This window comes from Brienomyrus brachyistius, unplaced genomic scaffold (genome assembly GCF_023856365.1).
Source record: "Brienomyrus brachyistius isolate T26 unplaced genomic scaffold, BBRACH_0.4 scaffold33, whole genome shotgun sequence".
NCBI classification, from domain to species: domain Eukaryota; kingdom Metazoa; phylum Chordata; class Actinopteri; order Osteoglossiformes; family Mormyridae; genus Brienomyrus; species Brienomyrus brachyistius.
The window spans coordinates 4,434,600-4,450,071 of NW_026042308.1; the positions used below are offsets into that span (position 1 = coordinate 4,434,600).

General features: G+C 42.6%; 2 protein-coding genes across 2 annotated transcripts; both read left to right on the forward strand.

The window, feature by feature from the left end:
* The first annotated feature begins 4,123 nt into the window (after nucleotides 1-4,123).
* Nucleotides 4,124-6,524, forward strand: LOC125721411 (uncharacterized). Its single transcript, XM_048997287.1, has 3 exons — nucleotides 4,124-5,794; nucleotides 6,050-6,182; nucleotides 6,290-6,524. Exons 1-3 carry the CDS (start codon nucleotides 5,341-5,343, stop codon nucleotides 6,522-6,524), a joined length of 822 nt encoding a protein of 273 aa, XP_048853244.1. The 5' UTR covers nucleotides 4,124-5,340.
* Nucleotides 6,525-10,144: 3,620 nt separating this feature from the next.
* Nucleotides 10,145-13,371, forward strand: LOC125721437 (uncharacterized). The gene is made up of 2 exons (XM_048997343.1): nucleotides 10,145-10,744; nucleotides 12,267-13,371. The coding sequence occupies exons 1-2, from the start codon at nucleotides 10,737-10,739 to the stop codon at nucleotides 13,030-13,032; spliced, it is 774 nt and encodes a 257-aa protein (XP_048853300.1). The 5' UTR covers nucleotides 10,145-10,736; the 3' UTR covers nucleotides 13,033-13,371.
* The last annotated feature ends 2,101 nt before the right edge of the window (nucleotides 13,372-15,472 follow it).

The following is a 15,472-nucleotide window of genomic DNA, read 5'->3' on the forward strand; positions in this document are numbered from 1 at the left end:
TTTACTCAAATCAGAGGAAATTGCTTGCCTCAAATGATTTAAGTTGAAAAGCTCAGTTTTTCAAGTTGCTTGAACTTGAATATGTTATTAAACACTCTAAACGATGTAAGTGGATTTAGCTTAAGTAACTTTTCATAGGAAATGAACTGCAATGTCCCTGAATTAATTTAATTAATACTCAATAAGCTCAGTTCATTTAAAATGCCTAATCTCAGGAGTCATAAATCTAGGAGTTAATAAATCTAATTCACTTTCAAGTATTTCGCCTGAAATACGTAATACAAGTTTAGAATAATTTCCAGGGAAAGCATTTCCGGTAAGGCAGTGCTCATTGACACAGATTATAAAGCTTGTTTGACTACGCAACAAAATTTAGCAGGGCTGAGAGAAGGTGAGAGCTCCCCTAGTGGCAAATCAAATCGTTTTGCTCTTTTAATATTTCAATTTTAATTAGGTTTTATGCACTTGTCCTATTCAACATCATGAAAGTGAATTAAAAATCTATGCTATGCAAATATAAATCCAGCACTATTGGTCTACAGGATAGTGGGCAGTTCCAGAATCCACATAGCAAAGAATATCACTGCCTTAGCTCATTTCTGCAAATACAAGGCTAGAAGGCCAAGTGCAGGTAATCAAAATGGCCTTACATTAACAAAGACATCACCCCAGAAAAGCATTACATGAGCAACACAGTTGTTTTATTTTTAAAATCTCAACAGAGAACATCTTGCAAGGTCAGTATTTGGCAGAATTTCCTTCATAACGGTGGGTGAAATATACCACAGCTGCAGAGCAGCCCAGCCTTGGCAGAATAGCCACATGTTAATGAGCTCCTGAGCTAAGACCTTTACTCCCAAAGGGACAGAAAACTGTATCAGGCCATGCTGGCAAAGACCCTTGCATCAAACCTGGTACCACTTTGTGTTGGATGCTGAAGAGGGCCCTTTAAATACATTAGGCGTGTTATTTGCTAAACTTGGGTTTACTTTACTCATAAAAACTAATAACCCAATTTACCCAAACGAGTGAGTATAAATATGCTGCCTTAACTGATTTGAGTAAATATCATAGGATGGTACTGTGACAGTAGGTAGACTTTAACTTCCATCCATCCATTTTCCAAACCACTTATCCTACTGGGTTGCGGGGGGTCCGGAGCCTATCCCAGAAGCAATGGGCATGAGGCAGGGAGCAACCCAGGATGGGGGGGCCAGCCCATCGCAGGGCACACTCACACAGCATTCACTCAAACATGCACTCCTACGGGCAATTTAGCAACTCCAATTAGCCTCAGCATGTTTATGGACTGTGGGGGGAAACCGGAGTACCCGGAGGAAACCCCACGACGACATGGGGAGAACATGCAAACTCCGCACACATGTGACCCAGGCGGAGACTCGAACCCGGGTCCCAGAGGTGTGAGGCAACAGTGCCTACCACTGCATCACCATGCCGCCCCAGACTTTAACTTGATTTATTTAAAATGTTTCCTAGAATAGGCGTATACTTTACTTAAGAAGGGTTTAAATTCAACCCAAAAAAGCGAGTGCAAATTGTTACATCATTTAATTTGAGCTAATTCTACAGTTTATTTATTTGCAGTTTACGTACTGAATTACAGTGCATTGCTGCATTTTATCGGCAAGGTTCTCATAAATATTGCCCTATTTTCTACAGTATTGTACTATTTTACTGATAAACAGTGTTACTGTGATAATTTCACTGTTTATTACAGCAGGGGTGCAGATTGGACCCACGACCCTGGAGGTGTGAGGCTACAGTAGGAGCAATGGGCCACTATTACTGTGAGAAATGATGTATTTTTAATCATACACTATAACTGATGTGCCGCTACACCGCTTGTGTATGCTCTGCACCTTGCCTTTCTCCCTTACTTGTCTTTCTTGTTCTCCACACCTTGTGAGCTTCAACATCAGCTGATTGATTGTTTTTCATAAGGCCTCAGGTTACTTAGGTCCAGTCTCCTGGAAAATCACTAGAATGTGTCATTGGCTTTGGAAGCTAAGAACATCTTATTTTCAGGGAGAGTCCTGTAATATTTATTTTAATAAATTATTTTTATTGATAAACTTTCATACTGATAATCCTCTTTTAGTGGTCCTAAAAAAACATGATTTAAGACACATTTCACGATTCAGTAACCCTACTTGTCCAATAGATGGCAGTGTAGTACTTCGACTAAGACGTGCTTTGGAAATTAAATATAAATATAAAAATATAAAGCTCGTTTTCCATTTTAAACGTTTGTCTGACTGAAATGACCACATGTTGTACATATGTTATTGTACTATACATCTAACCTTCAGCGTTATATACCACACCTACCTCAGTTATCTGCAGCAATAAAATATGGATGTGTAATTGGACAGCGGCAAGTTAAGTTGTAGAACCGATTATTTTTCTAAAGGTTTATCGTTCTGATTTTACAGTAAAGTATGCATGGACGGATGGTACAATAAGGTGTGAATAACTTGAAAATATACATGAAATATTATAAAATAATAAATATTTGTAAACATTTAACTAGATAACGACAGCTTATATAACCCTGCACAATTTAGAATATCATCACAGCTCCCTGAAAATTATCGGTTATCATTATAGTACAAATAAGACGTCCCAAGTCTCCCGCATATTGACAGTGGCTCCCTGATGCCCCTAAATTGAATTAAATATCCCGGAAACTAGCGCAAGCAAACAAGAGCATGCACGTGAGACAGTAGCGCGCACGACGGAATGAGCGAGAGAAAGAGAGAGAGAGAGAGAGAGAGAGAGAGAGAGAGAGAGAGAGATAGAGAGAAAGAGAGAACGTAGGCACGTGTGGATCCCTGAGTGTGTGACTGTTCATGTAAGCCCATGCTAGAGAGACAGCATCCTGATTGGTTTACTTAGCCATATAAGCCAATCAGATTTCAGTGCGGGCGGGCTTTTATTTAACTCCTAGAGAACCGAAGGTATCGGTTCCGTGGAGCGTCATGACAGAGGGAGAGTGTCCCAAAAAGCGAAAATATAAAATGCATTTCACCTCAGACTACACAAAAGCGTATCCTTGTTTAATATGGTTGAAAATAATGACAATGTTACGCGCTGAACTGTTTGTAACAGTGATTTCAGCATTGCTCATGGCGGTTTAAACGGCTGTAAAAAGTACGTTCATGTGAGTTTAACAAGTGTCATTTCATTTTCTGTATCAGAAAATCAGGTAAACACTGGTTAAACACTTGTTTAGTTGTCATGAAAAGACCAAACTCCCTGAAGGCTTTTGTAAAGTAGCAATGGAATATAATTAAGGAATTTACATATAGTAAAAGAATAATCTACTTATATTATTGTCAAAATAATACATAATATTGGCCGTCGTAATTCAGTGCGTTGACGAGAGAAGATTTCCGGGATGCTGTACATCATTCGGGGGGTGTGAGGGAGCTGTGGTCCATTTGCAGGAGACTCACGGAACTTCCCGGAGAGGTGTGATGTCTACATATGATTACAATGCGATCCAGTTGTTTAAATGTACTGCCACTATACATTTATATGCAGGACATAATTCATGGACTCAGAGCACGAGCACAAAAATTATTTGGCCATTCTAAGAAAGCTAGATAAATCGCCGTGCATAGGATATAGTGAAATGAGGTTGGTAAGAGCTTTTTTAACGTTCGTACTACTAAATCTCATTATGGCGGCGTCAGTCAGACGTAAACACGCGAGAGTCTGACTGCGGTCAACGACGTTGTGTGGCGCCAGCCGCAGGTGGTTGTCATGGTTACTTTGCCACAAACCGGCCGAAGTTCGCGCCCTTTGACTAAGAGATGTCCGACGTTCGAGCTCCGGCAAACAAAGCCGGATTTATTTTGATAATTTCTGCTTAAACTTTATTAAACTAATACATGTATGTTTCGTGGTAATAGCTGGGGGTAGCTGGGTTTCGATCATTTAGAAGTTAATTGCGACTTTTTAGCTGGTTAGCTAGTTCTTGCTAGTTGGTACAGTACTAGCATTGCACTGTGTTTTCGTTGGTGTACCTCTGGGTTTTTTGTGTCTGTTAATCTATTAACTACTACAGGGAAGTTTACATCGTTTTTTGATAGTGAGTCAGAAATACCTGTGCATTAATATGTTTTTCGGGTTGTGTGATTTCCATACATGTATATAGTTGCCACTTGGTTTACCATAGCTTGGTGTTAACTACAGATCTGATTTGGGATTCTGAAATTGCCCTGGTGTGCAGCACATGTCACACTGTCTTCTGATTACTGGTTGCATTTACAACATGCCACATTATATATAAGTCACAGTATTTTGTGTGTCAGGTATAGAGAGAAATATAATTTTTTTGGATGAATTCAGTTAAACTAATTGAGAGTTAGCTGTAGTAAGCTGCCCTACACACAAGCGCTCTGACCCCAGAGGTGAGCTGCTGTTCACCCAAACGCCCTGACTCCACAGGAAGGTTCACATCCAACCGAACACCGTGACCCCAGAGCTAAGCTGACATGTACCCAAAGACCCTGATCGCAGAGTTAAGCTGTCATCTACTCAGATGCCCTAATTCCAAAGGTAAAGCTCTTATCCAACCAACTGCATCCAACCAAGCGCCTTGACTCCAGCGTTAAGATGACATAAACCCAAACACTGATAAAAGAGGTACATTTTCATCCACTCTGACTCCTTGATCCCAGACGTAAACTGTCGTCCACCGAAACACCCTGGCCCTAGAGATAAGCTCCCAAACATGCAACCGGCCCAACCACAGAGGTAAGCTGCTGTCCATCCAAGCACCCTGATCACAGAGGCAAACCACTGTCCGCCCAAACACCCTGATCCCAGATGTAGGCTGCCATCCACGCAAACACATTGTTCCCAGAAGCAATCTGTCATTCACCCAACCATGCTGATCCCAGAGGTAAACTACCTTCCATCTAACTGTCTTGTTCTTTGGGGTAAGCTGACATTCACACAAATACCCTGATCCCAGAGGCAAGCTGCGGTCTACCCAAACACGCAGGCCCCTCAGGTAAGCTCACATCCACCCAAATGCCCTGATCACAGAAGTAAGCTGCCATCCACCTAACATACCTGTCAAGTATCCCGTTTTGGCCGGGAAAGTCCCGTAATTTACCCTTCTTTCCTGCCGTCCTCCCGTATTAGTATTTTCCTGTAAATCTCCCGTATTTTAACCTGCGTTATTTAAAAAAAAAATGTCCCCCCAAAAAAAATCTGAGCTCTGTTACTAGCTTCGCGATAACTACCACCTGCAGTAGCCTACTACACGGGGAAAAAAACACAGGAAAAAAAGAAGAAAAAAACAGACAGATGATGGACGCCAGGACAGAGAAGGAAGGCACTCCTGCCAAAAAACCAAAACCCTCGTGTAAATACCGTGATCAATGGGACAACAAATTTATTTCTCTGAAGAAGAGCAGGGTGGGGGACAGTCACGCGTTTTGTAAAATTTGTAACTGCGACTTTAGCATCGCACACGGGGGAAGGAATGATGTATGCCAGCATGACAAATCCGCCAAGCAGAAGCGCGGGCTAATGGCACAAAAACATGCCCAGGCGATGTCAGCATTCGTGACAAGAAATGCCACTGAGGCAGACCAGGTCACAAGTGCAGAGGTAAAAATGGCAATGCTGTGTGCCAAAAACAACATTCCTTTCTCCTTCCATGATGACTTCAACAAGTGTGTAGCTGACATGTTCCCGGACTCTGCTATTGCACGAAAATACTCAACGGGAAAAACGAAGGCTACTCAACTCATCAAAGGTAAGTTAGCTATATAACGTTAGCTACCTATCTTACTGCTGGGCTACTGTACGTTTGCTGAAACGGTATAAAATGGGTTTGAAATGTGTTTGAATATTCTAACATTTGAGCATCAACCCATGGCATGCATGTTGTAGGCTACTAGCTAATTACTGGACACTCAACAGGTGCCATAGCAGCAGAACTACAGGATGAGTTGGCCAAAACATGCCGATCTCAGCCCTTTTCACTGATGTGTGACGAATCCAACAACAGACAAAGAATTCGTCATCCTGACTAGACTCTACGATGAGGCCACTCTGCAGGTCGCTACAAGATTCCTGGAGATGCCTACATGCAATGTAGGAAATGCAGAAAATCTGTATGGAAAGCTGAGTGAGGCATTAAGGTAAGGGGAACTGCACTGTGTTGTTGACATGTTTAGTAGTTTGGATTTAATTACAACCTTACATTTTGTCTGAGACGTTTTGTGGCATTGCTTCCTGTTTCCAATAGAAAAAGAGGCATCCCATGGGAAAACCTGATTGCCTTTAACTCTGATAATGCAAGTGTTATGAAAGGCCAACATAACTCGGTCATCAGCAGACTGAAGACCAGCCAGCCCCACATCCAGGACCTTGGCTGCATCTGCCACCTGGTACAGCTGGCCACTGGCTGTGGCATCAGAGCAGCCCAGGTACCGGTGGAAGACATCCTGGTGGGGATATACACCCACTTTGATAAAAAGTAAATGCATACATATAGGCCTGATATTTATCTCGCCTAATGTGTGTGTTACAATGTAACAACATTGCATGTGGCTAGCTCATGAACAAGGTAGCCTAGTAGACCTGCAGTTCATATTCTTTACACACACTCACTCAGTCACTCACTCAGTCACTCACTCACTCACAATTCCAACCACTAACAGAGTAATTTTCTATCTCTCAGTGCAAAAAGATGTGAAGTCTACAAAGAGTTTGTAGACTTCACTGATTCAGACCACCTGAAGCTCCTCAGGTACTGCAGCACAAGATGGCTAAGTCTGTTAACCTGCATCCAGAGGATGCTGAACCAGTGGGATGCACTACAGGTAGGATGGTAACTCCACTCAGCAGATATCTACACAGTTTACTATGCAGTTTACTATATGCTGTATCTCTATGTACTTTAGGCCTACTTTAACAGTCATGAGGAAGTAGAGAGGAGTGTTAAAGTGTGTGATCTGGCAAGCCATCTGCGTGATCCAATCATGAAGACCTATTTCCTGTTCCTGAGTGCTAAATTCAGCCTTTATCTGAATTTAACATTGCCTTCCAGGTGGGTGTCAATGATATTGAATGAATTAGTGAATAATAATATATACTTAAATGTTTGTGTTTATTGTAGCATTCTTATTTCACTGTTATTTTGTTGTGACCATTGATATTATTTGCAGTCAGAGGGAGTACAAATTCACGGACTTGAAGAGGAGATGTGCAGGCTGATAAAGAGGATCCTGGGCTACCTCATACCAGCCAGGGCAATCGTGGGTGTACCTCTCAGGGAGGTGGAGTATGGAGATGGACATCAGTTGGCTGATGAAGATCTCTTTATCGGAGCAGACACAAAGGCATTCATGAGAAGCGCTGAGCTCCCTGTGTCAGCCGAGAAGAAAATCTTTCAGTGAGTGTATTACCCAGTAGTTATATTATGATATCATCTTTTGACAGTATGAGAGTATGGGCTGTAGTGTGCCTAAAAATATTACCACTAATGCATTTTTTCACTCTTATGCTGTTGTAGAACTGTGAGAAGCTTCTATGAGGCAGTGCTTAAGAAGATGTTCTCCACCTTTCCCCTCGACCATCCACTCCTGAGGGACCTGAAAGTGCTGGACCCTGCAGCTTGCCTTAACATAACTCCAGGGACAGGTAGATAATAGAAAGAGTTTCCAATAGGCTTTATGCCCAGCTCCACTACTTACCCTAGCAACCACCCTAGCAATGGTCAGACACACCTGGATGTGTAGTGTATTAGCAGTAACCTTATAAGAGCAGAATAAATATGGCTATGTAATATGAACAATGTATGAACAATAGGTACATGTATGTGCAATGTAGTGGCAGTATCATTATAGTAGTAGTAAGAACAATATATATATGTGCAGTGTATTAACAGAATATATTACAGAAAAACTGAAAAAATATGGATATTTAGTATGAACCATATAAACAGATATGTACAGTATGTACAGCTATGTGCAGTGTGGTAACAGTACCATTGTAGTGCAGAAATTGACAGGAAATAAAGGATCTGGCTTAAGTTCAGGAAGTGGTGGAGCTGGGCATAAAGCCTATTGATGTTAAGCAAGGCAAGGCAATTTTCTTTGTACAGCCCATTTTTACAAACAATTTGTCTCAAGGGCTTTACATCGCATCATAACATCCTCTGGGGACAGTTCCCCATTGATAACCAAAGAAATAATTGGCACAGTATACTTGATACTTGTTTAGATTTGCAATGTTCAGTCAAACACTTGTTTTACTTTACAGTGGAAAGGCTAGGGGCCCTGTTCCCCCAGTTGAGGCTGAAAGAGGATAAGATGAGGGAGGAATTCACAGACTATCAGGTGACAGATAGCAAGCAACTCCCCCAAGAAGACAGAATCGACAAATTTTGGGGCCTGGTAGGAAAGGACATGAGGTTCAGTGAGCTGCCAAAACTTATAAAGGCTTTACTATGCATTCCCCATAGCAATGCAAGTTCAGAAAGGGTGTTTAGCATGGTACGAAAAATTGTTACAGAGAATAGGATGTCGTTAGACAACAGAACTGTTTGCGCTCTACTCTCATGTAAAATTAACCACTCTGGCTCAGCCCACAAATACACTCCTTCCAAAACAGTCTTAAAGAATGCAAAGTCTGCAACAAATGAGTACAATAAGTCACTAAAAGAGTAAAGAAAAGTTATGTGAAATGAAAAGAAAAACTACAAAAAAGCAATATGAAATGAATGAGTGTGTGAATGTGAAAAGAATGTGGAATGAAAATGAAATGTAAATGTAAAGACAAGCAATGTTAAATGAACAGAAAATATGCAAATAAGCCTTTAAATAAATGCTCTTCATATATACCCTTTTGTGTTTTCATTTAGGCTATGAATGTTCACAGCATGTCAGTGTCAGCAAAGGTAGGCCTATCATTGGCTTAATGCACAGCTGCACTACTTCCTGAACTTCAGGCAGCTCCTTTGTTTCCTGTCTGCCATTATTGGACAAACTGATCACCTGGATTAATTAGTTTGTCCAATAATGGCAGACAGGAAACAAAGGAGCTGCCTGAAGTTCAGGAAGTAGTGCAGCTGTGCATAAAGCCAATTGTAGTTTATAAGCGGTTGACAAGTGGTGATTAGCTTTCTTGTCACCTGCTTTAAAATGTAAGGGATACTGGAGCTTGGTTGGGGTGGTGGGACTGCTCGCGGCGGGCGCCGGAAAATTTCCCTTATTTTCAAATCCAAAATTTGACAGGTATGCATATATAAAACACTTCCCACGCAGCACATTATGCTTTATTATCTATTTATTATTCAAACATCAAACTTTGATGACGTCAATGTATATCCCTGACATAAATCACTGACGTGAAGCTATGGACATCATACTTAACTAGCTGACGTTTTAGTATTTTATATAGCATGATGGGTGCAGGTCTAACTTAGTGTATAACTTAGTTTCGGCAATGGTTTTGATATATAGAGTCCATCGTCATGATCCCATAGTTAGCGGAAGCGAAAATAGTGTAATTAGTACAAGTTCTAACGAAAAGTAATGTAATGTAATACCGAACAGCTTTCAAAAATGCGGTACCGCAATACCTTTTTGGCACCGGTATCCCGCGCAGCATCAGTCTGCCTGAGAAATTTCATAAAGTGTGGATCTTCCTATACGTGCAGCACGAATAAATAAAAACCTCTGCTTTGTATACTTGACAAATCTGTGTGTGTCATCATACTCAAAACCGCCCCAAATAAGCCACGAAATTAACCATGAATCCTACCATACTGTGGTACACAGCTTTGCTTCTTATGTTTCTTCCACACAAAAAGTTGCAGGTTGATGACAAAACGTGCTCGCGTCCGGACCAGTAAGTGCAACAGGGGGGCAGAACTGGGGAGGGTGGCAGGATGCGATCGTGCTCGGTTGCCGTATAAGGCAGCCGGGCCCAGTGTGGTACGCGCTTAGTCTAATTACAGGTTCTTGTGGGAAGCTTGCGTGATGTATAACCTTGTCCATGTCAGTTTTCGGGCTGGTTGCGAGCGCGATCGCACGGGCAGGAAACAGGCAGGCAGAAGACGGGGAAACTGGGATTTATTAGCACTAAAACGGGACGAAGCACGAACATCGACTAACTAACATCAATGACGGACCAGGAACGAAAGCAAGACATGGACTTAAATAGACAGGACTGGGTGAAAATAATCGGACACAGCTGGGTACAATCGGGGAAACACACGTGGATAATCAGGGGGGCATGGCACACATGAGGATCGTACGAGCTGGGCGTGACAGTTCGACATACTGATCGCTATGTATCGCGATACAACAGTTTGAAATGTTACCAAAGTGTCATTTTATAATTCCCATATTAAACAAGTTACCTTGCATAGTGCTTTGGGGAGAGACAGACTCCAAGAGTGCAGTTCATTTCACGTGTCTCTAAGTCATTGTCTGATAATATCCAGAGCTGAATGTGTGATTCATGCTTACTACTATATTCTTGCTTTGCAGTTCTTACACATTTTTTTTTCTTATTTACTTCTACAAGTAAATAAAAAACTTATAAAACTGTCATTATTATATAAGAACTATACGTATTATGATGTTATTATTTAGTTATGTTGTTGCTTGGTTACATTTGATGCCTCCGCACGTGGGAAGCTACCGGTTTGAAAGACGCGGCTTCACTTGCTTTTCTGCACCAAGATGGCAAGGTACGTTGCATTTCTGCTCCCATTTTATCGTATAACTTATATTATTATTTAGTATCTGTCTTTGTATGTACAGTGGTACCTCGACCCACGAACAGTCCTGTTCACGAATAAATCGTGTTTTGTTTTGTACCGGTTGTCGAACCGTGTTTCGGGCCGCGAACACACAAACGTCCCCAAAAGGGTCCGATGAAAGCTCCCCAAAGAACCACCCGAAACGCGAAGAAATGTCCAGTATAATAAAAAAACAATGATATTTTCGAAATTACTGCATTTGACTGTTACTCAGTTTTGTAATGTTGATTGTTTAGTGTTTTGGGGGGATGTTTTGTGGTTCTTTTCCGTGTTTTGGCGTCTTTCGAGCGACCAGCGTATGCTCAGTTTTAATGTTTTATTTAATTTAGCATTTGTTAGCATGTAAATGTATGCTCTCAGTTATATGTGCACAGTCTGTCATAATTTGATTGTACGGTAGGGGGTGTTGAGTTGTACTGCGCGTGCTCGAAGTGTATATATGTATGTATAGAGTGACCTAAAGAGAAAGACGGCGATATGTCATAGTTCATGGTGAATAACGTGTTGTGTGAACTTATTTTTCCATGTATAAATCCTCTATTATTGTTAGTCTTCTCCCGATTTTCTTACCGCTGCACCGACAGTTTGACGTGCCAACAGCATTATTTGTTACAAGTAAGGTTATTTTAATTTAAGTCTATATTCTTGGTCGCGTTCTCCCCATGTCATCGTGGGCTTTTCTCCGGGTACTTGCTAAATTGCCCGTAGGAGTGCATGTGTGAGTGAATGGTGTGTGAGTGTGCCCTGCAATGGGCTGCCCTCCCATCCTCGATTTTTCCCTGCCTCGTGCCTATTGCTTCCGGGATAGGCAACCCAGTAGGATAAGCGGTTTGGAAAATGGATGGATGGATGGATGGATGGATGGATTCTTGATCACAGAAAAATATAAAAAATTGAAGAAAATGCAGCGTTTCTGAGGTTTAAACATATTGAACATAATACATATTTACATTATTTGAAATGGGAGAAATTGATTGAGGTCACGCACTTTTCAGGTCAGGAACTAAGTTCGTGAGCCGAGGTATGACTGTATATTGAAATATGTTTGTGTAAAATTCCGTATATTGTTTGGATTATATTAAAATTTTATGTGCAGGTTAGTTAGTGTCACATGCAGGGTTGCCAACCCTCACTCAAGATGTCTTGTAGTCAATCTGTTTTGTTCCATTATAAACCTAAAATTAGCTGCATCAAAAGTGTTGGGGTAGTCTGCAAACCCTCCAGACTATTTACAAGGTAGTAAGACTGTTACACATATGGAGATGAATGTGCAGACTTGTCTGGAATTGAGAATCTCACACCAGCCAGCTGACCAAAGATAGCAGCTTTGCCTGTGCTGTAATACGGTTGTTGATTGGGAAGGTGTGGGTCAGTGCAGAAGTGTAGTCCACATGTCAGGAGTGACTGACAGCTCCATTGCATTGCCTGTATGTTGTTTTTCCTCATTCAGAATCAGACGAATGGAGAAAGCTGTTTGCTGGAGCGACGACAGATACTGGGCAACTTGGGACAAGTGGGGAGAGGTGATTGACTGGGGAGATGAGAAAGAGCTGTGCTCCCCAGCAGAATCACCTTCTGACCAGGCTGACAGTTCCACTGAGTCACATTCCCGAAGGCGAATTGCCAAGGCAGTTAGCTGGACGGATGATGCTTATTGGGCAGCCTGGGACAAGTGGGAAGAGATCATCTGCTGGGGTGATGAAGAGGAGTGCTCCCAAGTAACTCCACCCACTAGCCAGCTTGGGAGGGATAAGGGGATAGATGTACATGGGTTGGAGGCTTTTGTGATAAATAACAGGACAATCTCCATAAAGCCTGTAGACAACCATCAAGACAGTCTGAAGATAGGAGCTGTGCTGGTAGACCTCTGCCAGTTTGATCTCGAATATTTAGATCAAAGTAAATTTAATTTCGAAATTGTACAAGTACAAATTGGAGAAGTTGAAGTGGAGGAGACTAGAGAAAAGTCTTTTGAAAAAGCATTTGAACTGGAAATTGTGGATGTGGCAGTAGAAGTTGTAAACAGTGAATTCCAGCTGAATGCTATAAATTTGGATATTGTTGAAACTAAGGTGGACAAATTATTATTGGAAGAACTGATCGTTGGCGATTTAGAAGCAGGCAATGTGAAGGTGTCAGTATCAAATGGCAATGTGGTGAAGGTTCCCTTAAGGTACCCTTCACCACAGAGGAACAGAAGGACCAGGCAACCTTAGACCATACTCTCTGGTGGTTGACTCGTGGCAACTGGACTTGTCTCTGAAAGTTAGAAATGTTTCGCAGCTCATCCAAGCAGCTTCTTCAGCCTGAGGGAGGTAGTAAGTGTCCACATATTTATCCTCCTGGGTAAGTAGTCTAAGGGGGCTCGTTGAGTGAAACAAAGTGGGGGGGGGGGGGAGTTGCGGGTAGATGTAACCAGTCCCTCCTACTCCAATAGAGTGGGTCGTTAAGGGTGGTCCACCTGGTGGAGGTGTGAATTGGGTCTGTTTTTTTCCTGGGAATTATTTTTGTTTTGGCAAATGATGAGAGGGCCGCAGGTTAAATTGGAGACAGGTTGTGCCTAATGCCGCTACCTCTGTTGAGTGAGGGGTTGTGCATTTGCACATGCAAAGCTGCTTGGACGAGCGGTGAAACGTTTCTACCTTTCAGAGAGGTACAATGTCTTTGGATGTCTTTTGTCTTGTGCAGTCTGGGAGTTGACTGAATGCTGGGGTGGGGGTAGCTTTTCCTTTGTAGTGGGGTCCGGTGGGGCGCCTTGGGCTCTGTGGGGCCCGGTGGTGCTGCTGCTTTGGGCCCCGGTCTGGATGGGCCTGGGCCCCCCTCCCTGGATGGATTTCGGGGAACGGGGAGTGCCTATGGGGGTCAGCGGGGGAGCTGGCTCCGGGGGGGGAGGTATTTTGCACCCCCCCCATTCCTTTCCTCCCCATCCCTAAATGCTTCCCTCCTCCCGCTCCATCACACCACCACACATGTAGGGCTTTGAGGTGTAGGTGCGTTGCTGGGATGCAGGGTAGGTATTCCTCCTCTGTCCCCTCGCGACCACCTGTACCTCATTCATACACTACAACGTAGACACTCTCATTACTTACTCTCTCACGACACATACATTTAGGGCGTTGGGGATGGGCACACAGAATGGCATCCAGAGGGTGGTCTGTTCATTCAGCCTTACCTCTGCTGCCAGGGCCCACATCTCAATTTTAATCACACATAGACATTGAGGGCTCTGGGGAGAGGCCGAGCTAACACCAGCTGTTGGTCGGCAGGGGGTGGTTAGTGCCATGCCCTTCACCTGTTTTAAAAGCACTTTAGAACAACACACACCAACACCACATCTGAGCGGGCGAAGGGGGGCATGGGGTCTTTTCACACCCCCGTTCCCTGTTCGCCATTTGGGGCTGAGAGGAACAGCTGGTCGGGGTCTGGGCTGGTGGGCTTCTCGGCTACTGCGGGGTCCGGGGTGATTTTCTGGTCTCCTCGCCAGAGGAAAAATAGGGGTCCACATAGAGTATATATGGGGAGTGAGAGTATGTGTACAGCGTTCATTTCTGTGTGTCTAAATGTTGGGTGAATGTGTAAATATTTGTTTATGTCTGCATGAGGGTGGGAACGTATGCTTGTATATGTGTGTGCCTGTTTGTCTATACACACGTGTCAGGTTGGGTCCTAGACTCCACCTGAAATAACATCTCGGGCACAATAAAGTGGTCCTCCGCAGAGGGGGGGTGGTGGAGGGAAAAAAAAAAAAAAGCTTGTGACCCACCGACCGATTTCTTATTTGATTACTGTTGTTCCTTGTCTTGTTTTTGACCCCTCGTGGTCTGCTTTTGTTTTTATTAGTGTCTCTAGTGTTTTTCCCCTTTCCTCCTTTGAATCCCTGAGTGAGTCGTCCACTCTCTGTTTCTGCTTGCTCCATGACACGCTGTCGCTCTCAATCCGCCCTGGACCTGTGACAGTATTTCTGTTTTTGCTTTTGTTTGGACGTACTGAGTTTAGGATACCTAGCTTAGAAGGAATAGTTTAACCTGTCATGTGTAACGTTGTTAAATGCGCTGATATCAGTGTTATGTCACAGTACCAGAAACTTAAAATGGTACATTTTTTTTTTCTTTTTGTTTTCTTGCAATTACTACATACAAATGTTTAATGTGTTGCTGACATCTAATTAGACAATAAATGCATTTATGCTTTAAATGATCTTTTTGTTGTCTTCAATCATTTCAACAGGTGAAAATGACCTGAAATCAATGAGTTTGAACACTGGACACTACATTCCGTGTTTGTGTATAAAGTCATGTTTAGCGTACATGCGAGTTCATTCGTATCCTTTTCCCCAGAGACAAAAAGTAGGCTAGGCTAGTGGGAAAAAAACACACAAATATATAGACCTAATGTCAGTGTATTATTCATGAGGTTTTGTAATATCTTATATCTTATATAGTATTATATTTTGTAATATCTTTGGTGTGTTTAAAGCCATAAAAAAAACTTTTTTAGAAACCTAGGCTGTTGATGAAATCATCATCAAATTTGGGGGGTGGGGGGAAACCGGAGTCCCCGGCGGAAACCCCACGATGACATGGGGAGAACATGCAAACTCCACAGACATGTGACCCAGGCGGAGACTCGAACCCAGGTCCCAGAGGTGTGAGGCAA

Bases quoted from the DNA above. Each gene is read 5' to 3' on its own strand.
- LOC125721411 (XM_048997287.1), top strand. From the start codon at position 5,341: ATGATGGACGCCAGGACAGAGAAGGAAGGCACTCCTGCCAAAAAACCA. The intron at 5,795-6,049 runs GTAAGTTAGCTA...ATCCAACAACAG, and splicing joins GGCTACTCAACTCATCAAAG to ACAAAGAATTCGTCATCCTG. The intron at 6,183-6,289 runs GTAAGGGGAACT...TGTTTCCAATAG, and splicing joins AAGCTGAGTGAGGCATTAAG to AAAAAGAGGCATCCCATGGG.